General features: G+C 41.9%; 1 protein-coding gene across 1 annotated transcript in view; it reads right to left on the bottom strand.

Moving 5' to 3' along the window:
- Window positions 1-12,173: 12,173 nt before the first annotated feature.
- Window positions 12,174-25,766, bottom strand: part of LOC125712905 (nectin-1-like) — a 141,110-nt gene continuing 127,517 nt past the window's right edge. The window contains exons 8-10 of the mRNA XM_048983474.1: window positions 23,926-24,013; window positions 14,965-15,057; window positions 12,174-12,323 (exon numbers count right to left, since the gene is read on the bottom strand). Coding sequence (XP_048839431.1) covers window positions 12,189-12,323; window positions 14,965-15,057; window positions 23,926-24,013 — 316 coding nt within the window. The 3' untranslated portion in view covers window positions 12,174-12,188. The remainder of the gene's footprint in view (window positions 12,324-14,964; window positions 15,058-23,925; window positions 24,014-25,766) is intronic.

Here is a 25,766-nt window from a genome sequence, read left to right as displayed (position 1 = left end):
TGTCTGTTACATTTTAGTACAGATTATGGCAACATTGTGTATTGGACCATAACTATGTTAACAAATACTATTTTCATTGTTTTCAGCACAGCGTGAATCTTGTTATACGGTTGATCTAGCTTTCATGCCTAATTTACGTCACACTGAGGCTTTTGGTGTACTGTATGTAGAACATCGTCAATTAAATTTGTGCATGGCATCACACATTTTGAATAATGGTTTGTTCATAACCGAAAAAGTCTTGTGTTTACAATTCAAGAAGGAGAGGGGTTCAGTCGGCACATGATATTGCGTGGTCAGGTCACAAAACATTGCAAAAACAGACATATTATTGGCTTTGGTGAGCTTTCTGATGGGCTAAGTCATCAGCTCTTCAGACTGTTAGTTTTGAACAGCATGACATGCGTTAATGTCAAAGGGCAGTTGATGACAACCGCAATATTAGAGGAATTAGTGCAAGGTTAGGGATATTTGGCACAAAAAAATGTCTCTCTTGCAGTCAACCATTTCTCTTGGCATGTAAAAAAAAATGCACTTTTCTTCTTCAGGGTAGATATATATTTTCTACCATTTCACACGATATCACTACCCAGTATTATATATACTTAAAAATGAAACGCACTTTCAAGACAAAATTGCTTCAGTTCGAATTTCTCAAAAGTAAAGGAGAGTTTGGTCGTCCGTTCAAGGTAATATGTTCAAGAAAGCATATGATCAGGGAAGCACATAACTGGTACAGAAGTACACATTTGCTGTGTAAGCGATACGTGCTGCAGTTTCCTGTCATAACAGTGTATATGCGCATATAAGGTTGAAGTAGAGCTGGAAAATCCTGATTGGCTAACGGGATACAGCAGACGGAAGCGGCTGCAGTGCTGCCAGCCACATGACGGTACACTGTACACTGCGCAGCCTGTCTGACTTATACTGTAATACCCATTTGAATGTATATTCACCCTCTTGTATGAAGTATCTTAGCTATTTAAGGCTTTACAGGTACAGTGTAGATGCAGTAGACGGTATAGGTATGTATACAGAGTATATCATGCTCGCATAGTGTCCAAGTTGCTATTGGACAGGGAACAGTGCAGGAAATCTAAAGATGCCCAGATTGACACCCACCTACATAAATTCCATCCATCTATCTTCTGTAACCACTTAGGGTCATGGGGGGTCCAGAGCCTATCCCAGAGGCTATGGATGCAAGGTAGGGAACAACCCTGGATGGGGCGCCAAATCAACACGGGGTACACTTGCAAATTTAGTCACATATGCTTACCCGGGTAAACCCGAGTATCCATAGGAAACCCCACAATGACACAGGAATAACATGCAAACTACGCACACAAAACCATGGCAGAGACTCAAACCCTGGTCCCAGGGCCATCATTTCCCCTTTAAACATCTTGTTTATGTAATTTTTACTGCATTTTTTTTTCATGAAGTAGCAAACTTGGTGAACAGCTGTTTCACATTTTATACACATTGTGCTTATTCGATACACCCTACTTATTGCTTGAATAGAACATCAATTGTAATTGATATTTTGGCAAAATACTGTATACACTTTATTAGATGCAGCTGTTTTATAAAGCCAACAGATCTCTTCTCCAGCTGGAAAATTATGTGGCCACAACTGAATACATACAACGCAGACTGGATCAAGAGATTCAGTTACTTAAAGACTAAGCATTAAAACAGCTACAGTAAGATATATTATCTAAATGATTTTAAGCGTGCTATGATTGTTGGTGCCCTAGGGTTGGTTTCTGTATCTGAGAAACAGGCAACCTCCTGGGATTTTCACACATTCAGAGCGTCAGTAATCAGTAATGTTGTTGAAAGCGCCATGTTAATGAAAGGTCAGAGGAGAATGGGCGGATTCATTAAAGAGACCAGGAAAGCCACACGTGCCAAATGACAGCTGAGTACCATAGTGGAGGGCAGCAATGGTGCTGGCTCTTACCTAAAGGTAACCACTTAGTGTAAATAGATATTTTTCTGCAGTCATGTGTGACATTTCCCCTCCCCTATCCATGCCTGCACATCCTCAATCCTGCACATGGTCTAAAAAATTTATTTTAGTTCAATCACAAATGCGCATGTTCTCTGTATTTGCATGGAGGAGAGTGTGTACATGTGGGTCTGAGTATGTCAATGAGGCAGAATGAGAGACAAAATATTGTAACTCAAGTTAATGGCACGTCTGTCTGTGGATTTATGTGTGTGCTTTGTGGGTGTGCATACACACAGAAGGAGACAAAATATCAAGAAAACATGGTCACATGGGCGATTATCTTTTTTTTTTATCTTAGTGCTATAGTTTACTGTTACCTGTGTGTGCTAAGAATTAACTGCCGCATCAAAAAAAGACATAAGGACAACTGTCTACCCTTGATAGTACACTCAAATATAAGAAAGCGTCACCTTTTCAATCGTTGGGATAATTCCAGGAGAAGTCAGCAAATTTCATGCTAAAAAGGGGGGGTATGATTATCATCATTCAGAACAGGGTAATTTCTGAGTGAAGGACAACAAGAAGGGGTCACAGGCGTAAGAGAGGGAAATAGCTACAGTACATGCATAGACAAAATGCACAAACACAAACCGGATACCAAGGCTAAACAAGGCAACAAATATAAGACAATTTCTGTCAGTAAGACTTAGGAACAAGTCCTTTAAGTACCTAATACAACCTACACAGACAAAGGTCATTCAGTCGTTATTCTCCAAGGGAATGCAATGTTATTAAATTGCTTTGAATAAAGAGGTGGCGGTGATGTAAGACTAAGCTGAAGCCTGCGTGACAGAAGCCAGCACAAAAAGCATGCAAAAGGCCTGCAGAAACGTACCTTTAAACCAATGATGAAAATAATGGCAAGTTATGGAGACGGATTTACAATTCACAGTGTGACACCAGTGCACATTGTTCATTCGCAGCCTCCTCCAGAAATCCGTGTTATCACAGCAAAATACAAAACTGTCATTTTTCCTTAGCGTTCCAGTTTAAATTGAATACTAATTATTGTCAATAATTGAAATTTTTGAAATTTTCAATCAGTTTTGGGTTTGCTAGATCATGTCTCAGAACTTGGGTTGATAATAAAGGCTATGTAATCAGACAAATACTTAGCAAGCCAAAATATACCCAAACACCTTTTTGTAATTGTGGAAAGGATCCAGTGAATTTTCACCTTGTCACCTCACACGAGCTGTACACATACCCACATTCGTGGGAATTTGTATTCTTTATGCCACCAATCCCTGAAACTCGTCTCCAAAGTTATGAGGCGAGTTAGTTGAAGAAATGAAATTAAACTACCCAATAGACTCTTAACATGCATGCCTGTAATTGGGTATTAAATTCAAAATCTCTGCTTATTTCTTAATTTAATTAATAATGCTGCAAATTATAAATTTAAGACCCCATAACAAAATGCTAAAATGCTTTACTCAACTTGATCCTAACTAGATACCTACTTAATGAAAATGGATAAAGTGATTGTTGCTACAGGATTGCATTTAAATTGCAAGTATACAAAGAACTAAATGTAAAGCCTGCTTAAGAAGGGTCATTGTTCAGTAACATTACAAGTTATGAATGAATGCTGACACATTGTGGCATGCGTCTCACAATCTTGTCTATGAAATAATCCTGGATGAAAGGATTGTAAATAGCACAATGTTATTTTGTGAGTTTTAAACTTAATAAATAATTTCACTTCTCATTTTCTGATTCAGTAATATGTCTGTACAATGCATTTTTCATTATTTACTGAAAGCAAAAAATGCATTAGTGCTGATTAGATACACATCTTAAGTCACATATTGCAATGAAAATGTTTGTTCTTATTATTATCCATCTATCCATTTTCCAAACCGCTTATCCTACTGGGTCGCGGGGGGTCCGGAGCCTATCCCGGAAGCAATGGGCACGAGGCAGGGAACAACCCAGGATGGGGGGCAGCCCATCGCAGGGCACACTCACACACCATTCACTCACACATGCACTCCTACGGGCAATTTAGCAAGTCCAATTAGCCTCTGCATGTTTTTGAACTGTGGGGGGAAACCGGAGTACCCGGAGGAAACCCCACGACGACATGGGGAGAACATGCAAACTCCACACATATGTAACCCAGGCGGAGACTCGAACCTGGGTCCCAGGGGTGGGAGGCAACAGTGCTAACCACTGCACCACCACGCCGCCCGAATTATAATTGTTATTATCACTATTTTTGCTGCTGCTAGTACTACTACAGAAAAGGCGTTCAGGCTCTTTGTGCGCCGGGCATGGCGATGGGCGTTCAGGCTATATGTGCGGCGGGCATGGCGATGGGCGTTCAGGCTTTTTCTGCGCCGGGCATGGCGATGGGCGTTCAGGCTATATGTGCGCCGGGCATGGCGATGGGCGTTCAGGCTTTTTCTGCGCCGGGCATGGCGATGGGCGTTCAGGCTCTTTGTACTGCGGGAATGGCGATGGGCGTTCAGGCTCATTGTGCGCCGGGCATGGCGATGGGCGTTCAGGCTCTTTGTGCAGCGGGCATGGCGATGGGCGTTCAGGCTTTTTGTGCGGCGGGCATGGCGATGGGCGTTCAGGCTCTTTGTGCGGCGGGCATGGCGATGGGCGTTCAGGCTTTTTCTGCGGCGGGCATGGCGATGGGCGTTCAGGCTCTTTGTGCGGCGGGCATGGCGATGGGCGTTCAGGCTCTTTTTGCGGCGGGCATGGCGATGGGCGTTCAGGCTTTTTCTGCGGCGGGCATGGCGATGGGCGTTCAGGCTCTTTGTGCGCCGGGCATGGCGATGGGCGTTCAGGCTCATTGTGCGCCGGGCATGGCGATGGGCGTTCAGGCTCTTTGTGCGCTGGGCATGGCGATGGGCGTTCAGGCTTTTTGTGCGGCGGGCATGGCGATGGGCGTTCAGGCTCTTTGTGCGGCGGGCATGGCGATGGGCGTTCAGGCTCTTTGTGCGCCGGGCATGGCGATGGGCGTTCAGGCTCTTTGTGCGCCGGGCATGGCGATGGGCGTTCAGGCTCTTTTTGCGGCGGGCATGGCGATGGGCGTTCAGGCTTTTTCTGCGGCGGGCATGGCGATGGGCGTTCAGGCTCTTTGTGCGCCGGGCATGGCGATGGGCGTTCAGGCTCATTGTGCGCCGGGCATGGCGATGGGCGTTCAGGCTCTTTGTGCGCCGGGCATGGCGATGGGCGTTCAGGCTTTTTGTGCGGCGGGCATGGCGATGGGCGTTCAGGCTCTTTGTGCGGCGGGCATGGCGATGGGCGTTCAGGCTCTTTGTGCGCCGGGCATGGCGATGGGCATTCAGGCTCTTTGTGCGGCGGGCGTGGCGATAGGCATTCAGGTTCTTTGTACTGCGGGCATGATGATGGGCATTGAGGCTCTATGTGCGGCGGGCATGGCGATAGGCATTCAGGTTCTTTGTACTGCGGGCATGATGATGGGCACTGAGGCTCTATGTGCGGCGGGCATGGCGATGGGCGTTCAGGCTCTTTGTGCAGGGGGCATGGCGATGGGCGTTCAGGCTCTTTGTGCGTGGGGCATGGCGATAGGCGTTCAGGCTCTATGTGCGGCGGGCGTGGCGATGGGCGTTCAGGCTCTATGTGCGGCAGGCATGGTGATGGGCGTTCAGGCTCTATGTGCGGCGGGCGTGGCGATGGGCGTTCAGGCTCTATGTGCGGGGGGCATGGTGATGGGCGTTCAGGCTCTATGTGCGGCGGGCATGGCGATGGGCGTTCAGGCTCTATGTGCGGCGGGCGTGGCGATGGGCGTTCAGGCTCTATGTGCGGCGGGCGTGGCGATAGCGTATGTAGTCAGCTGTGTTCGGTAGCAAAACAAGCAGCAAAAGGGAAAGAAAGAAAAAACAAAAATATCCATCCACCCGTACACCTTCCAGCCGTTTATCCAGTACAGGGTTGCAGGGACTGACATAACATATCCCTCATAAATGATTAAATAAACTGAGCATAGATGTATTCCCGTCATGTTCGGCTCAGCCTTTCATTAACGATTCATTTCAGTCATATAGCAAAATGGTGAGTGCAGCAGTGCTTTCACAGTGGTGCAATTAAAGGTAACCATTCTGGGGACAGTTCTTATTGTGGTGCACATGTTATTGCTTTTTCAAAGGTAAATGAGCCAACTGTCAGCCCATCAATGCAATGAGGTACAGAGCAATTATTCCCTGGCTTTACATTGTGTTTGATTGTTGAATCTAACTGAATGCCAATACAGTGAAAGACATCAAAGACATTGCATCAGCCTCCCCAGACATAATGTGTTTGCTAGTTAAAAGTAAATTAAACATAAACTAAATGACAACCTATCAGCACATTTATAAAATAACGTAAAGCATTTTCCGGGCTGATCTATACTGTAGGCCAGCTTCTGAGGGGATGCCGACTTACCAGTCAATTTCACGTTGCCTTACACAGGGGGCGCCAGAGGTAATGCTCACCTAGGAACAGGGGAGTTTCTAGCTGATGAGAAGATCAGGGTTTAAGTCAAGTTTGCCTGGGGGTCGACTGCTTTTAGTTTTTGAAGGAGGATTGGTATCAGGGCCAAAATACTCATGGCTGTAACCTAACCTAATGACGGCCATGCTTCAGGTACCACATTGGCTAGGACCGGTACTTCCGGTCATTCAGGCAACCCCCCATCCACCCCCCCCCCCAGAGAACATAGCAGGGAAGAAGGAAATACAGAATAATGGATTGCCTTAATTGTCATTTATCCGATACGATGAAATGCAATAATATAACTCTAATTAACTCAGAATCAGAAAACTTTTATTATTCCAGAGAAAATTGTTTGTGATTACAGATTGCACAAACAATTTTCCCTGGGATATTAAAAGTTTTCTGATCTCCTAGATCATTTCCATACTTTTTAGATGAATTCCTTAGCTGGTGTTCTGTGGAAATAAAATAAAGTCACATCTGACATTTTCATGCAACTAAAGTGACACATTTTCAAAACTCCCTACAATTGCTTACAAGTACATTGACAGCATTATCATCAGCAAGCACTGAAAACTTAACAATGTGCCCATGTGATGTTGACTCCATCTGTGCTTTTTTTTCATCAAGAGCAGCACCATGGAAAAGCCATGTGATCCCTGGATGAACATGTGTAACAGGGCATAATGTGTTTTCTTGCACTTGTTTTTGCGTCTGGTTGTATGATTGGTTAATTGCACACTGTTACATGTATCTGGTTGTATGATTGGTTAACATGTGACATTCAAGTAAAAATAAAAGCACTAAATATTCAATCAATTGCAACAAATGTCGGCATTATCGACAACCCAACTAAACAACTATATCGACAGCGGTAACCTACTAGGATATTTCTTGCCATGTTGAAAGTCAACGTCCAAACATCGTCTTTATGATGTCTAATAAGCAGACAAGCTTCCACAGTTGCTTCTGCAGAACACAGTTGCTATGTTAGCCTGGACCCTGATGACAGGGAACATCCTGGATGAATTGGCATTGAAAAAGCAACCAAAAATAATTTCACCTTGATACTCACCTGCGTGTATGGAGATGATAAAATGTGTTGAACAAGTGGTACCAGTACTTACACAAAGCACATGCATACCAGTGCACATGGCTTTCAATATTCATAAGATGACATAGCACATCATAGCCATGTCTATTATGCATTACGACTGCCTTATGAAGCTCTCGTCTGTAATGCACTATAGACACCTTCATAATGCAGTACAAAGCATCCTCAATGCTTATACCAAACATTATAATGCATCATGAAGGTATCTGTAGTGCATTATAGATGAAAGCTTCATAAAGCATTCATAATGCATACTGTAATACACATGGCATTTTTTTTTTATTTGATGATTAATGCGTATGTACCATTCCAGAAAAATAATATGTAAGCAATAAATATGTGTTTGTAGTTGTTAGTTGTAAATGTGTGATCAGGACAAGATGGTTTCAGACGGTGAACAAGGAAATGCTGTGACACAGCATCTAATGAGACAGAATATAACCTTGACAACAGCAACAAAACTTGCTAGATCAAGTCAACATGCAAAATAAAAAAACAAAAGCCCTTGGCAAGGTAATTTAATTCCGCCTGATAAGTACCTTTGGTGCTTTAGACATTCTCTTAAATTATTTACAAGCCTTTATTTGCACATTATAATGTGTAGTATGCACTTTTAAGCTCTTAAATTAAGTAGTGTGTATTTTAATAGAGGCAGTGGGGCAGGAGAGTGCTGGAAGGCAGCGTGTGTAGAATCAGCCTACAGGTGAGGTCAAAGGGACAGCAAGTGTGCCGAAATTCTGGAAAGACCTTTGTTAGAAATTTGTAAAGCGTAAGAAGCAGCCCAAGTCTTTTACAGCCAGGGATTTAGGCTAGATACCTTAATTATCATCCATTTGGGCTGCTAAACCATAACCCACAAAGGAGGGGGTGGTTTCTTTGAAAGTCACACTTTTCAGCTTTGGTGTACGGGTTCGTTTCTCTGAATCATTGAAAAAGTTTGCAAAACATGATCCATTTGGGTGGAAATATCAGGGGTGTAAAAAAGCAGGTCTTTAATGTGGACGATTAGAAATGCATTTATAGGGTCTCACAAGATCTCCGTTATGAACAACAAGACATTCTGAGTGGGTGATATCAAGATATATACAGTAGGGACCCCACAACCTTTATCTTTATGCTCTTTCCAGGAGATAACTGGGTCAAGGAGACTGAAGCAGAGGTTCAATAAAAGCAGAGGATCCCTTGGTGAGGTAAAGAGCAGCAGTTATGCCTCCTCGTGAGGTAGTAGCCTTGCCTGTGAATGTAGGGGGCGCTGAGCTCGGCGTTTGAGCTGCAAAAGTTCCACAGCTTCATCTGCTGAAAGATGACTGTCCATTTGCTGGTGTCTAACTCCTTGTCAGTTTTACCCAAAACTTCTTTAAAAAGTGCTAAACCTAAGTCCCGAAGATAATATGAGGCTATTCTGAGGCTACTAGACTACAGCCCACTCCAACACGTCTCCTGTTAACTGTGAATCAGAAAATGGACCCTCTGCTCAGTTCTGAAAACTATGGGATGGTGATCGATATACATAGAAAACTTGCATTTATTAGGATCAATCTTTCAGAGGCAGTGAGGTGTTTCCCTGAAGAAAGGGATGAGTTGCATAATACTGTAACTGGATCAACTCAGTTTCTTCTCCTGACAGTTCAGTCTTGTGTCAAACTCTGCTGCAGCCATAATGTGGTGAAGTAATCAAATGAGGTAATAATGCTATGTTTTATTTCCAGAATCACAACCAAGTCATGGTCAAAAATGAGCAGTACATTACAGGTACACAGTGAAAACCACATTCAATCCTTGATCCAAATGCTTAGTCCAAGCACAGGCCAACAGACACAATGTCAATAAGATCAACGCAGGGAAACCACCAAACTCAAACCACAGAGCCAGAAATGCAGAAGAACAAACTTCTGGCACATACAAGATACTGCAGGCACAAAACAAGCTGTCAGCATGGCAGAACACGCAGCATTTCAGAAGGATGTAACTGCACACCATGTGCCTTCATGCCCTTCTAACGAAATCAGGCTGAGCTACAGGTGTGCAATTAGTATTCTGGGGAGGTGAGGCAGGAACCAGGTATGTGGATGGATGGACAACTAGTGTGACGTGGATGTGACCAATATGGTAATTCCATCAAATGATTTTATTTGATGTAATCAAATAAAAAAAGTGTCATTAATTATATTAAATTACTTTATGCTTAGATTCACTTACATGATCATTATCTCAAGGTACAAGGTGTTATCATTTTATTTAATAAATTACATTTAATAAATAAGGTTATTATATAACTAAAAAGCTGAAATGGTATGTATTTGAAAGTCATTTTTAGTTAGCGTTTGTTGGTTCACTGAATACCATCAAATGATTTGCAAACTGTTCCTAACAGACGTGCCCTTAGCTTTGGAACGTTCACTCATGAGGGATGTTAGTTAGGTGCTGTGTATCAAACTGTCGGAATTAAAAATGTGCAAGTTAAATCATGGAAGAATGGCCCGGGTTTTATTGTGAATAGAGAACAGCTTCAGAAAGATAGTTACATGAAAGGGAGCGAGGGGCTGGTGAGAATGTTTAGAGATTCAGCTAATATCTCCATGCAGTGCTATGCCAAGTGCCTGTAAATGAGAACCGCTGTTCTTCCAATTTCCAAGGAGCTGAACCGGAACGGGGGGGTAACTCATTTCTCTCTCTAGGGACTGTTTTGCTCCAAGTAAACTAAACAACAAGAAATATTTTAAGCTGAACTTTGCATCTATTAACCAAACATCTGGTCCACACTAGATTAATCAAGTGCACAATTTAAGCTGTTTGTGAAAAAATTAATCTAGATAATTGAACTACGGAATCATTATTTTCTAGATTTAAAGTAAAATTCATCTTTAATGTCTTAGCTTTAATACTTTTCACTGCATTAAATAAATGATGCAGTCAAATCTATAATTTTCTTCTTCCCAAATGAAACATTTTAACGGATCATTTTAAAAGATATTAAAATGCATGCTTATGAACTAACATCAATCATACAGCAATTTTTGAATTTTTCAGCTACAGAGTTTTTCTCTTTTTTTGGATAGCACATTTTAAATTTTATTTATTTTTTATAACTTCATACATGGATGGACATTCAATCCAAAGGTCCCAAGTGATCCAGAGTGAAGACGGTTTTAAATTAAAATAAATTCAGACTTCAGAAAAGCTAAGGGGTATTAAACCACAGTGCCCACCCCCCCCCCCCCCCCCCCCCCCCCCCCATGCTGAAAATTCACAGGAATGTGCTCCCATGCCTTCACATAATGGTGGCAAGAAGCACCCAATGCTAAATACTAGTGGTATTTACAGTCTGTCCCTTTACCTACAGAGACATACCCAAGAACAATACTGATGCACATCATGGAGAGAAGTATCCTGAAAAGATTCACATACAAAAGTCAGTCACGAATGTTCAGCGTGTTTTCGCAGCATACACAGCAATCTACAAATGCACCATAGGATATATCTTGTGATCTAACCCATTGAATGTGACAAGGCTAAAAGTAAATATTACATTAAATAAAGAATGTTTTCTTATTACAATCATTTTTGTAGTTGTTAAAAACATGGCATTCCTCCACAGAAAATAGCAGCTTCAAACATACCAAAATATTAGTATTTTTGAAAAAGCAACATTTGAGTTATATACTCAGTATCCTGCCATGTTTAGGGAAACAGAGTTAAGTGAAGCAGTGCTATCTTTGGAAACATGACATTCTAGGAACATCAAGAGAGGGAAAAAAAACAATTCCCTGCTCTATTGTCAGACACATCAAACGGTTTAATATAGTGGACTGAAAGATAATAGGAAGCAGAAACCAGGAACCATCTGCAAGAGAAAGGTGCCTGGTGATATGCTGAATCAGCAGTAGGTAAGGACTGAAGCTTTGCTTGCATTTCTCTTCATACAGGGGCTCACTTGCTTAATTCAATAAATATACTGCAAATTTATTGGTTTCATAACAAAAATCATAACTCCATTCATTTGTTTACAAAAAAATGTAACATTAAAAACTAAAAAAAATAATTTCAAGTACTAATAAATTGAAACCCAAATTGCAGTTTTTACAGAGCTGCTCTGCGTTAAATCATTCATTGACAAGCAGACTCGTTGGGGGCTTTTTCATTAGCAATACCTCTGCAATAACATAAATAAAACAGCAAACATTTGTGTTTAGTAACCCTTTGGCAGACAATGACTACAATTGTAATTAACAGCAAAATGTCAAGAACAGAATGAGTAAGTAAAAAAAAATGACAATAAATAAAAAGAAAATGTCTGTGTGGAAAACATGTTAGACATTGCTTGGCAGTGGAGTTTTGCTATGAAACCAATACATTTGCAACACTGTTAAAGAATTAACATTAAATTAGTGTTAACAAGCATCTCAAGGCTTTTTGTGAGCTCTGCAGATAAGCTAGAGCTGAAACAATGTTGGAGATCAGTTCTGATCCAAATCACATCATGTAACAGGCCTCCGGGGCTGGAATCACTTACACCTTATATGTGTCTGAAAGCTGGACAGCTGTAAGACTACGTGGGTCTTGAGGTTTGTTTGTGAGCTGAAAGGTCTCTGATACAATGCGCTACTAAAGACTGGGCTGAATGGTTGCATACTCGACAAGGTCCCCGGAGAGAATGGAGCTTCGTGGGCAAGGAGAGGAGGCCAAGACAGAAGTGTCCAGCTCCGCGTACTGGACATCGTGGTCTTTGGGGTCGGAGTCCTAGAGATTAGAAAAGGCAGAGGGAAGTGAGATGGGGGGGGGGGGGCATTAACAGACAAGGAGAGTATCAGCACAGCATGGGAAAAGCATGTACTTCCAGCCAGGATGAGAAATGAAAAATGGGGAAGAATTTTATAAAAAGGGGGGGTGCTGGAAAAAATATACACCTACACTGTCACGCCCACACAGGCGGATATCACCGGCTGCGGCTCGTTACGCGTAATGAGTCTGGGGATAAAACCAGCCAGAAGTCACTTGCCCATTGCGAAGTATTGCGCTGATGTTTAGAAGCCTTACCGAACACTTTCTTGTCGATCGTCTCTCCCTGATACCTAACCCAGCCTGTTTGCCTCGTGTCCTCTCCTTACCTCTCTCTCTCTCCCGTTCCAGACCCGTCCCCACACCTGACCCTTCAACCCTGCCTGCTCCGGCTCGTCTCGTTCCCGTACCCCTGTGTGATCTTGTCTCGTGTTTCCCTGTAGGATTGACTCCCCGGCTTACGACCTCCCTGCTTGTCTTTCCACCTTGCCTCTTTCCTGTCCCTTTCAGTGCCTCTGTTTGGTTTATCCAAATAAAGCGCTTGACGGCTTGCATGTCTGGATCCCGGTCTCTCTGTTCCGACTATCATGACATACACCACATCATTCAAGGGTAACTGGATCCAAGTAAAAGCTTTGGTAGTACAAACTAAAATGCTGTGAAGCTGTTTCCACGATTTATTTAGAAGAAAATTAAATTGAGTTACAGGACCATTTAAAAAAGACCACAGTTAATCTCCCCAGAGTATCCATCAGATATATGGATCTCTGTGTATATATGTAACTCTTGTTTTTACAGTACCACAAATTATATACAGTAAAGAATAAGAAATTAAAACAAGACAAACTATTAAGAAAAGCATGAAGATTTTACCTACCCAAACAGCCTATTACTGTACTGATTTGTTAGTGGGATACCATTAATTGCTGAATTAGGGGCACATTTCATTGCCCACAAAGCCCACAAAAAAAAGCATAAGATTACCCAAAATGAGATCCAGGTTTGGAAAACATGGATGCTGGACTAAAATTTTACTTGAAGTCATTTTAAAAATATAAATGTGAAAGTAATTTTATATCTGATATTAATCATTCTAAAGGAGTGGATCCCCTTCAATAAGTGAGGTGAGTAGCTTTCTATTTTTCATTTTCCATTCTGTCATTTTGAATGGGTACCTATATACCTCGCAGAGGCATATACTGTATGCTTAATGGCATTTTTATAGCAAATTCAAAAGAAGATGGCGATAGCGTTGCCGTTTCCGAGATAACTATCATCACACTTTGGCCGACCGTTGACCTCTCCGGAGTTACAGGTCATTCCATGAAGCTCAGGGTTTCTCCTCAAGCCACATTCAATAGATCAGCAGCTGAACTTACAACCTTCATGCACAAGAAGAACAAAAAGTGTTTTTTTAAGTTTTGGTTTATAAATAAACCTGAGAAATTATATAATCAGTCTAAAATTACTGGGTAACATTATTAAGCCCCGAAAAGTCACCCCAATATGCAACACAATAAACGCACTTGAAACCTACGAGCAATTATAAAATGTTATCACCGCGCACAAAAGCCGTATTCAAAGTAATACAAAGTCATAAAAATCTGTATCTAAAATAATTGGATGCTAATATAATTCTAACGCAGCTTCTTTTTAAAATGCCATTTAAAATGGTTTGTCTGATCACTAATAAACCAGTATTATTCAAAAACAAAATAACCTTTCTAGAAGTCATATAGCACTTTTTAATCTACAGTACTGTGCAAAAGTCTTAGGCAGTCGAAGGAAATGTTTCAAGATATTTATCTGGGTAGTAAGTGTACGTTTTCTCAGAATGAAAAACATTATTTGATAGAACATATGTAAATATGTGTAAAACAATTAAAAACTAACAGGAATTTCTTCTGTTATTCAAAACGTTTTTGATGTTTTGGAATCATGTTGGATGGTTAGACCAAACTTCTCCTCAGAGGTACCTCAGCCATTCCGTGTATCTGCTACATTTCACTGCTCAGCTTACTAAATTCATTAATGGAACTATTTTTTAACAATTTACTGAGACATTGATTTGCCGTATGATGCGTGCTAGTGGTCAAGTCAAAAACTACATGGGCATATCGGACAGTTACTGCAAATGCTGGGGTGATTTTAGCAGTTAAATGGTTAAGGGCTGACAGACTTTGACATGTGGAAATATCATAGTTTTACATCAACATGAAGATCCTTTGAACAGTGACTGCCTAAGACTTTTGTACAGTACTATATATAGATTAAATATTGAATAATTAAACGGTTTCATATATTTAATTTTATTACATGGAGTAAATGTACAGCAAATTAGCATTAATTACCAGCTTGAAATAGTTCTATATATGGAATTTTATGTTCTCATGTATCTCACTTTACACTCTAAATGTAGATTTATTTAATCCATTTATATTAAGGGTGATAATGAGTGTATGGGCACTCCATTACTGCTTTATTCTGGAAACCTCAGGTACAGTATCAATAAGGTCCTTCTGCTCTCAGCTCCAGAAAGGGCTTATATTCTAGTTAATCAAAGCAGGTGTGACATGCAGCTTCCTACAGTCATGCTACTCACCAGCTTATCTGAAAAGGAAGATGCCATGTCGTAATAAGGAGGATGGAGATCCACCTCCCGCATTTCCTCTACTTCCTTGTCTGGATGAAACACCTATGGAGACAAAGCCTAGGCATTGGTGAAGCTGCTCATTCATGAGGTCCCACACACTCCACCATACACATTAAAACCATCTCACACTAAGTGTTGTCAGTACAGATACTGTGGAATGCTTGGCAGCAATGATGCATGTTACTAAGGTCTTATGACACGTGACATACCTTTGATTGAAGTTGTATGTACGTACGAATGCATGTAGTAGACAAAAGGCTTGATTTGTGCATAGATTTTTGTATCTCACATGCTACACTGGGCTGTCTTTTTGCCTGTATAATTGCTTGTTTGATATTGATATCTGAACAAGCTTTTTATACCGCAGAAAAGATAAAAGTGGCTAAATTACATGATATTACAACATTTATACTGAAACCTGTTATTTCAGTAGAAACCAAATTTAAATATTTGATAGAGGTTTGACTAAAGGGGAATGTTTAAATATAAAAAGTCATATTGAAAAATATCATTTTATTCCATTAACTTGTTCAGCTTTCCAGTGGATGTTGTAGGTTTTGATCATCCTTGAAATCATTGCATGTATTAAACAATGGTATGAAATAGACTAATGATGCATGCCATAATATATTGTATATTGTAGCAACACAAAGGTGTGTCACAGGATTTCAGTGAAGCATGTAAACAAACTTTTAAATGCATATGTGGGAAAAGGGAGAGCGGTCTAGCAATCAATATCAGTAAAACAGTGTTTCCCAATCCGGTCCTCCGGATCACACAGACAGACTACAGTTTTGCTTCCAGAAGGGAGTTGGGAGGGAGCAAAAATGTGGACTGTCAGGTAGGTAGACAACAAAGATTCTCCACAGCGTCCCTCCCCCCTGTTAATTAGTGATTCGTGAATTAGAATAAGTGGAAACACCGATTTACCAGGAAATGGCATTTGTGAATACTACAACATATACTTAGTAAAGGTACATGCTGGTGCGAGTGTAAGACAGAGCACGCACATAGGCAGCGCAGGACACAGAAGGTACACGCTGGTGCCAGTGTAAGACAGGGCATTCACATAGGCAGCGCAGGACACAGAAGGTACACGCTGGTGCCAGTGTAAGACAGGGCATTCACATAGGCAGCACAGCACACAGAAGGTACACGCTGGTGCCAGTGTATCACAGGGCATGCACATAGGCAGTGCAGGACACAGAAGGTACACGCTGGTGCCAGTGTAAGACAGAGCACGCACATAGGCAGCACAGCACACAGAAGGTACACGCTGGTGCCAGTGTATCACAGGGCATACACATAGGCAGCGCAGGACACAGAAGGTACACGCTGGTGCCAGTGTATCACAGGGCATACACATAGGCAGCGCAGGACACAGAAGGTACACGCTGGTGCCAGTGTATCACAGGGCATACACATAGGCAGCACAGCACACAGAAGGTACATGCTGGTGCCAGTGTAGGACAGGGCATTCACATAGGCAGTGCAGGACACAGAAGGTACACACTGGTGCCAGTGTAAGACTGAGCACGCACATAGGCAGCGCTGGACACAGAAGGTACACGCTGGTGTCAGTGTAAGACAGGGCATTCACATAGGCAGCACAGCACACAGAAGGTACACACTGGTGCCAGTGTATCACAGGGCATACACATAGGCAGCGCAGGACACAGAAGGTACACGCTGGTGCCAGTGTATCACAGGGCATACACATAGGCAGCGCAGGACACAGAAGGTACACGCTGGTGCCAGTGTATCACAGGGCATACACATAGGCAGCACAGCACACAGAAGGTACATGCTGGTGCCAGTGTAGGACAGGGCATTCACATAGGCAGTGCAGGACACAGAAGGTACACACTGGTGCCAGTGTAAGACTGAGCACGCACATAGGCAGCGCTGGACACAGAAGGTACACGCTGGTGTCAGTGTAAGACAGGGCATTCACATAGGCAGCACAGCACACAGAAGGTACACACTGGTGCCAGTGTATCACAGGGCATGCACATAGGCAGTGCAGGACACAGAAGGTACACGCTGGTGCCAGTGTAAGACAGGGCATACACATAGGCAGCACAGCACACAGAAGGTACATGCTGGTGCCAGTGTATCACAGGGCACACACATTTTATAGACGACTACTATCTTGAAACGGCATGAGGAGACTGGAGCACCCAGACAACATCTGTACTAATATCAGCTTTTCAGTGTAATATATGTGCTTCCTCTATGGAGGAATGATTACAGAGGAAGCTATCATTGCTAAAAATATTTAAGAATGTTATAATGTTAATCCAATGTGAAAATGTGAAGTAATCAGTGTATGAAAACCATTTGCTTTTCACTTTAAGTGGATCTTCATTACTTGCAAGCATTAATGTGATACTGCTAAGCCAGTGGAAAAATTACACAGTGATGAATGCCTGGAGAATAGTGCAGTGATGAATAGGGCGTCCATTATCAATGTTCATTATAATTAATTCACAGAGCTACACAGGAGGGTTCAGTCCATCACCATGCGCGTAAAAGCATCTAAGTCAATCAAAAATGTTGTCCCTAAGGTAAACATTAGGCAACGGCACGCATTGAGCTCAGGTGGAGGAAGCTTAAAGATACTGGAGGAATAGAAGCATACTGCACAAAAAGAGCTTCAAAGTTGCCAAAGTTTTGTCAAGAAGTCTCCTCAAACTCAGCAGCTGCACCATTCAGTAACACTGCTTCCTTTTTTCAGAAGAGAAACAAACCCAACTGCAATTCTCACATCAGGAATGTCATTCTCATTTCTCTTCTCAAAGCAGGAGCGCATTTCCCTACCCAACTTAGCATTTCTCATTATGTTTGTACACACTGCTATTAATTCTAGATACCTGACTACTAAAGATGCCACACAGACCAGCTTCTTCAGTTTTTGGATGGGCTCTACAATACCCTCATTCCCAACAATGATGTCCCTACTGGAAGCAATGGATGCTGGCTGAGAGGGACGCCACACCTGAAGCTTGTCAAGGCTGGGTGCAGCATGCAAAAAGATTTTACCCTCCGTGTCTCAGAAGGGAAAACATCTGGTGTGATGTTCACACAATGATGTGACCTAATAGAGATGAGAGACAGGATCACATTTTGCAATTTATAGTAATTTTAGATTTATATATGCATACAGTACATACATGTGTTGTGTGACTTTACTGTACTGTACTACATAGTAGTTGGTCCTACAGTATGTTCTAAATTATATATGTTTTCTTTGTCCATTTTCTGATGCATATAGTTTCACATTTTGCTTTTCTCAGTTTCAGCTACTATATTGTGTGAGGTCTTGAATAAATCCTTCACATTTAATTTTGTCTGAATATTTTTACTCTATATTAGGCCTTTTTTTTTTAAATACTCTTCAGTTGGTTAGGTTTTGTTAAAAGTATAAAAATATGTGGTGTATAAGTCTCAAAACAGTGGTGAAAGGTTTTTATTTATTGGTCACTGCGTCCGAGGGGTTCACGCACTTTGCATGTTTTAACACGTGAAAAAGGTTTTGATTGTTTTAATGTCTTTTGCACAGGCGAATCTGTGTTACGAGACATGCCTTAACTGTTTTGAGAACTGCATTAAGAGTGGCGTAGATGACGTTCCTCATGTGAGAATTGCATGAAAGCGATCAAGAAAAACTGTAAATAAGTAGATCTCGTTATTTATTAAAACAGCGCTGACGTAAATTCATAACAATGAAATGGTCAATTCTTAATTTAAGTTTTTGCACGCCCTATGTATGGCGTGAACACTAAAAATAAAATATCCATAAAGTTATGACAAGCCGGCAATGTTCATTGCCACAGGAAAGTGACAGATTAACTAGAAAATATTATATATTAGACAAACTGAAAATATCCCTTATCCCAGCTGGGGATCTTATCATATTGACATGTCACCCCAACCATGATATTCAGAAATACCTTTGCAAAGAACATAAACAAATAGATGGAAGGTGTCATGGAATGCTCCGCCCACCTTCTCAGTTACCATGGCTCCTGACCAGCGTGAACGCCACTGCCCTGACTCTGCACACCTTCCTAGTTGCCATGGCTCCTGGCCAGGGTGAACGCTACTGTCCTGACTCCGCCCACCTTCCCCGTTGCCATGGCTTCAGACCTGCATACTTACCTCTCACAGCACAGCTGTCAGTGATCAGGGGCTAATTACAACCTATTTAAGCTCCTGAAGTTCCTGCACTTTTTGCTCAGTTCTGAGTATTCTGTGCTTGTGTCTTTCTCATTGTGTATTGCCTGTCACTTAATGCTGTTGTGTGCTTTGTCCTCTCCTGTCCTGTTTTTGTTCTGCCTAGTTTGGTTTTTCCCCCAGCTAGCCACTTGCTCTGTGTTTTGTGTAATACTGCCGAGTTCAGTCTTGCCTTTGGCATCTGTTTGTATTTGAGTTGTAGCCCCTTAGTCCTGCTTTTCTGTGTTCTAACCCTGATATTGCTCCCTTATTTAAACCTGTGTGCAGTCACATCTCTGCTTTTGATTCTCTTCTTCACCGAAACAAAGGCAAATAAAATATTCAGTGCCAGTCAAAAGTTTGGAGACGCCAAGCCGCCTACGAAGGAGAGTGATAGTGTCGCATCACATGACCTGGCCGCCTGACCTAAACACAGTAGAAATGGTTTCAGAGGAGTTTACCAGATTGTGGAGGAAAAGCAGCCAATGAGAGCTCAGCATATATGTGGGACCTCCTTTAGGACGGCTGGAAAAGCATATCAGGAGGCCACCTCATGAAACTGGTGCAGAGGAAACAGTAGGGTCAGCCATTCCCTGGGGCAATTGAGGTTAAGAACCTTGGTCATGGGCTCATGGAGGGATCACTCTGCCGACCCAGGGATTTGAACCAGCAACCTTCTGAGTCCCAACCCACAGAGCTTCGCCCCAACATTTTTTTTAAATTGATACTGTTTTGGTCAGTGCATAATTCATGTTATTTTATACTTTTGATGTCTTTATTCTAAAATGTACAGAATAGTACAAATAAACCTTTCTATGGGTACGTGTCCAAACCTTTGACTGTTGCATATGTTTGAATATTCATATTCGTTCAAGAAATGGCTAGATATGGGCTATAAATATCCTGCCATACTTTAGTGTCACTAATGTCACAGTTACTGTAAGAGGAGATACTGTAGATAGATCGATCGATTGGTCGATCCTTATTGATCTCATTAGTAAAATTAAGGTTGGTGTGCATGTGATGTGCACAGTTACTGTATACATAAGTTCCATTGTATAGTAACATATTGTATCTTTTTATTGCCCATGAAATGCTGTTAAGTGTTACGGTTAGTGTTGAGCGCAGGTGTTAGGAGCCATTGTGCCTGGAGGTAACAGGCAGTTCACTGCTGCTTAGCATACTAAGCTGGAATGAGCATTTGGCTAATGGAGATCCAAGAGAGAGTGCTCTACGCCGGGGATGGACAGGGTCGCTATGATTATCTCGGTTTTTCCACCATGCTCTTCTTTGTAGCTGCTTCCAGATGGTCCAGGGTCAGTCCCGTGAGAGAGCTGGCCTTCCGCATGAGTTACCTGCGCTGATCTTTTTCCACTACCTGACCACAGAGTAGAGAAGTACATTGGCTACTATGAAGCAGTAATGCATCTCCAACAATTTGCTGTGCAAATAAACAGAGCTGAGTCTACTGAGAAAGCAGAGTCTGCCCTGGCCTTTGTTGTACAGTCCCATTGTGTTGTTCCATCTGCTGTACAAGTGGACCCCCAGGTAATTGTAGCACTTCACTTCCTCCCGTTTTTGACCGTACAGTACTTGCATTCTTGTGTACCCGTTTTATGTCGTCTTCCATTGCCGAAGACCAGTTCCAATACTAAGAACAGAAGTACAGAGGACAGTAAAAATCCTCAGATGTCATTCTTGCTCCGCCCCAAATATCCTCACCAAATGAAAACAATCCCATGATTCATTGTGCCCCAATTTCATTCTTGGGAGCCAAGTTACTAAGACCGGTCCTGCTAATACCATAAGTATGATCTCTGTGATCTTGGTATTAAGACACACGCATTGACTGGTCTCAGGCTGCTTGCCAAGCAGAAAGTCCAACACCACCTCCTTTGTTTTTCTGATGTTGAGCTGTAGGTGGTTCTCCCTGCACCACGAAGTCCTCCACCAGCTTCCTATTCTGGGACTCATCTCTATTTTCGATGCATCGTGCAGTGGTGCAGTGCATGGAGGACTTCGAAGGTAGCATGAGCTGGTGCGTAGAGGGTGAACAGGAAAAGAGGCAGGACCGTTCACTGAGGAGCATCAGTTTCGCTCTGCGACATCCCTAACACACGGTCTAGCAGCACAAAGAGTCCCCTGTTAGTCAGGTAGTCCATATCAAATTGTATTGGCCTGAATTTGGTTCCCAGTTAGAAAGGCTGGACGGTCTTGTGGGCTCAGAGTGTGAGAACAGGCACTGAAGGACCCCACCGAGCTGGTGGGCACATGTTTTCAACCCCCCCGGGGCAGATTACATCAGACACGTCATGCCTGTGCAGTTTCATCCGCTCTACTCACCCGCTGATCAGGCAGACAGTGGGATGTGGGTGCTGACCTCAGCAGCGGCGATGTCTTCAGTGGGGGGTTGCAGAGAAGTGTAATGGGGGGGGGGGGGGCAGTGAGGGTCATCAGAAACCCCCCCTGCCATCACACTGTGGCTGGCAGTGCTGGGGATGGACTGATTTGGCAAGTGAGAGTCAAATATGTTGAATGAGAGATTCAGCTCATTAGCTCTGTCTGTGGTCCCCTGCACTGCGAGCTTTCCAAGCTACTTGTGGCTGGTGACGGTGCTCGTCCCACTGCACACCTGCTGCATGCCGCCTTCCTGCAGTTTGCGCTCAGCTTGTCCCTGTGTCGCTTTTTCCCCTCATAGAGCTGCCTATTTCATTCCCCTTGCACCTGCAATGGCCTTACAAATAACTGCTTGATAGGAAATAACTAATAAATAAAATGTAACTAACTTTCCTTACAGCACCATATTGACACCTACAGTACGTATCCCGATCCAGACATTACACCAATGATTACCCTTTTATTCTCAGTGCAATATTAAAACTACAACACAAACCCCTGTAAACTCCAAAGATTTGATCCAAAACTATATACATTCACAAATAATCCAACACAATGTGGAAACTGTAATAGCTACAGAACAGTATAAAATCACAATTCAGTCCAGCTGACAATCATCCCAAAGCCATTTCCCAGTGATTCAGATCTTACTAATGTTCTGTTTTCTGTTTATTCCATTTAAATTCTGCTTATTTTGCATTCTGCTCATCTTATCACCTTATTTTTTCTATATGTTGTGTCCTTCCTGTCTGTTTTTCATTCTTGTACAAGGATAGTCTTGTTGTACCTTGTGCAATGACAATAAAGGGATTCATTCATTCATTTCTTACAGACTATGAACTACACAGTTCCACAGAATTCTATCTTTTTGGCAGTGAACAACCCAGGATGCTTATTCAGTCGTCCAAAATATAACATTCTTTGATCGTTTATAAACAATACTGCCAATACTTGTGTAGTAGTTTTCAAAGCACAATGCCAGAAATGCTACGTGTTTCCACAATTTTGGCCACTAGTGTACATAAATATGTCACTCACATGTAGGGTATACCTATTCTTATGGGGCCCGCTCATTCACTTCTATGGGAAAAATGCTAATGCTAACTATGACAACCTTAACCCCCACCCTGCCCTAACCATACCCATAAGTAATCAAGCAAAATGCAAGAGTTTCTGCATTTTTAACTTTTTCATAGCAGTCATCGATTTTTATAAAATAGAGTTTTCCCTTATGGGGACCAGGAAACTGACAAAAAAAACGGATATTTATCACATTAGGGGGACATTGTGTCCCCATAAGGATGGGTATACCCGCTCACACACACACACACACACACATGCACACACACACACACAGACATACACATTGTATACATGCCCGAGATTTTACTCATTTTTTAAAAAACCTGTATAATTTGCCTGCTTGTAAACTTTATGGCAGGAGGGAAGTGGCAGGTTTCTATTGAGAGCAAATAAATAGGTGTGAAATAGGAGTAGATTAGCTCCACCACGTTCATGCAAAAGTAAAAATAAGGAAGTCTTCCAAACCAGAATATGAAAATGTATGTCATACAGTAAATAGAGAAGATGCTGTATTAGTGGTAAATATTCATAATATCAAAAAAGTAAACATGGGTGGTTAAATCTCCATGACAACCTTCTTCAATTTATCTTCTGTTTGAATGCTCTTCTTGCTGAATGTCCAATTGTGAATGAGCTCAAGGTTGTTCTTATCCATTCTTTTAAACTCATCACCTCACAATCACTTTCCTCACCCGTGAAAAGCTGCCTCATGTGAAATTAAAAAGAAACATGCAGAGCACTGCCTCGAGCAGAGTAAATGAGCACCAGCAGTGCGGTCCTAGAGTACAGGCCCCAGAACGACAATAGTATTTCTCTTTCTAAACATAGCCCATGAAACATCAGCCGCCAAAGGCATCCCACTCAAGTCATTGAGGTCTCATCTTATAACCATGATAACCAGGATTTGAGGCAACCAGGCCTGCCTGAAATTCTATATTAGCACATCTGTGCACCTCTGTGGAAAGAGTATGTATTCATATTTACTTATTTACTTACTCACACACTCCCACTGCCCCCTCACAATATCACTCACAGCTGAGGTGCTGAATTCTCAAGATCAGAGAGCAGCACGGCGGCAATCTGGTGCCGTCACACGATAACTTTGCTGCTTTATTTGGTTTCCAAAGTCACACTGCGTTCTTGAAAATAATGCGACATTCAGGAGAGGCGCAGTAACAAATGCATGCATGTGTAACCAACGAGCGGTGGACCGACCTGTATATCATCAGACGTCAAGTGGCCCTTGAAGTCAGTGTTCCTTCTCAGGGGGGGAACAAGCTTATGTGCTGGAGGGAGGTCTGTCCTGCAGGGGGAGGGAATGCAGCGTACGCAATCAATATGTAGCGGAGGTTCTAGGCTGCTTCTAATGATCTTACCTCCCTTCCCTGCTCTAATGGGAATCGGCTGCCCACACTTACCTTTTATCATTTTTGAATTATAATAGCTGCCATATTCACAGCTTGAATTCAAACTGTACTTCATCCTGTGCCCTTTAAATGGCAAAAGAAACATATCTAATCATATCTGGGTAATACAGCCAGACTGCAGAACTAATAAGTCCAAGAGTCAGGGTCCGATTGTAATGTCACACAGGTGGACCAGGTGCCTGCTGAGCTGACAGTATTCAGAATGTCCTCCAGGGCCGCCACAGTATCTAGTGTATTAGTGATGCGTATCCTCAGCTTATCTTTGCTGCCAAATTGTCTCCCTCTGCCATCAGTATCTGTCATGAATATATCGATATCTCTAAACAGACATGCACTAGCTGCAGGAAAGACTGGCACTCTGACTTTTTCAGCCAGTCTGAATGCTTATTCGTGTATTTTTTCCCCCAAACTACCATCCAAGTGACATACAAGGGGAGCATACATGAACAGGAACACCTATTAATATATTAATATTAGCAAGCTAATAAGGACTATGCTGATCTTTTGCCAGCGTGCATGGGGGGTGTGTGTTTTTCCCCCATAGCACATGCTTGCTCCTGTACAGCCTTATAATTCTGGACCATTATATGGCCAGTTAGAGGACGGCATCCACCGTGGACCGTCACTGATCACCTACCATGCTTAGTTATCCAAATGTAAACTACTCTGAGGGCAGGAACACATGGTGCAAGATGGATATTACTGATTTCCATTGCCACAGAGTTCAAGTGAAAAATAGATTATTTGCATGAGTACATTGGAATGCATACATACATAAAACAACAAATCAAAGCTGAATATAATATTTATATGTGGTGGTTACATCATGTCTGGTGAACACAGGTGAAATATTTTCAAATGAAATATCTACAGAATACAACACAAAATGTAAGCAAAAATTCTGCAGATTTATATGGATTAAAAGGTACAAAGGATATTTTATAGGTTATAAAATCGAGGACTGTTTTAAATGGATATTAGGATTTTTGCTCTTTAATTAGGCTGTGATTATATGTAATCCTAAAAGTGAAACGTATATGGCAAAGTTTCCATCGTTAAAGATTTGGATACTTAGAAGTCATAACAGTCACATTTGTCGTGTATTACATAATATCTTCCATATCAAGACTTTTGGCGCCTACCTCCTTAGAGACAAGCATTCCAGGTATGATGAAATGAATTGGTGATTAATGACAGCACAAGATGTTCCTTTATGCAAATACATTAAACCAATAAATTTAAGTATGTGGTAACTGTATATTGAGCACAATATACAGTACAGTACATCGTTTAGCAGAAATATCATTTTTTAATTATTGAGTTTTCTTCAGGCCATTATCCCATATTCTCCATTATCAGGTTTGCATATAAATGTAAGATGTGTGTAACTAGTTAAAGGTTCCAAAGATTCTGTATAATTCCTATGAAATATTCTGTGGAGAAAAATGATTCAACTTACCACATTCTAATCTAGCTTGATCAATCAATAATAGTAAGTAAGCAATAATTTTGGCCTCTTAAAATTCGCAATTTTTTCTTGTCATCAAACAATATTTCACCTACTTCTGTGCCGTTTATTCAACTGACAGTAATATACATATGCTCTTGCATGGATTCCTAGGTCATAAT

Source organism: Brienomyrus brachyistius, chromosome 18, assembly GCF_023856365.1.
Source record: "Brienomyrus brachyistius isolate T26 chromosome 18, BBRACH_0.4, whole genome shotgun sequence".
NCBI lineage: Eukaryota > Metazoa > Chordata > Actinopteri > Osteoglossiformes > Mormyridae > Brienomyrus > Brienomyrus brachyistius.
Note: the sequence above shows the minus strand (reverse complement) of the source record. Positions and strands in the feature narration are given on the sequence as shown.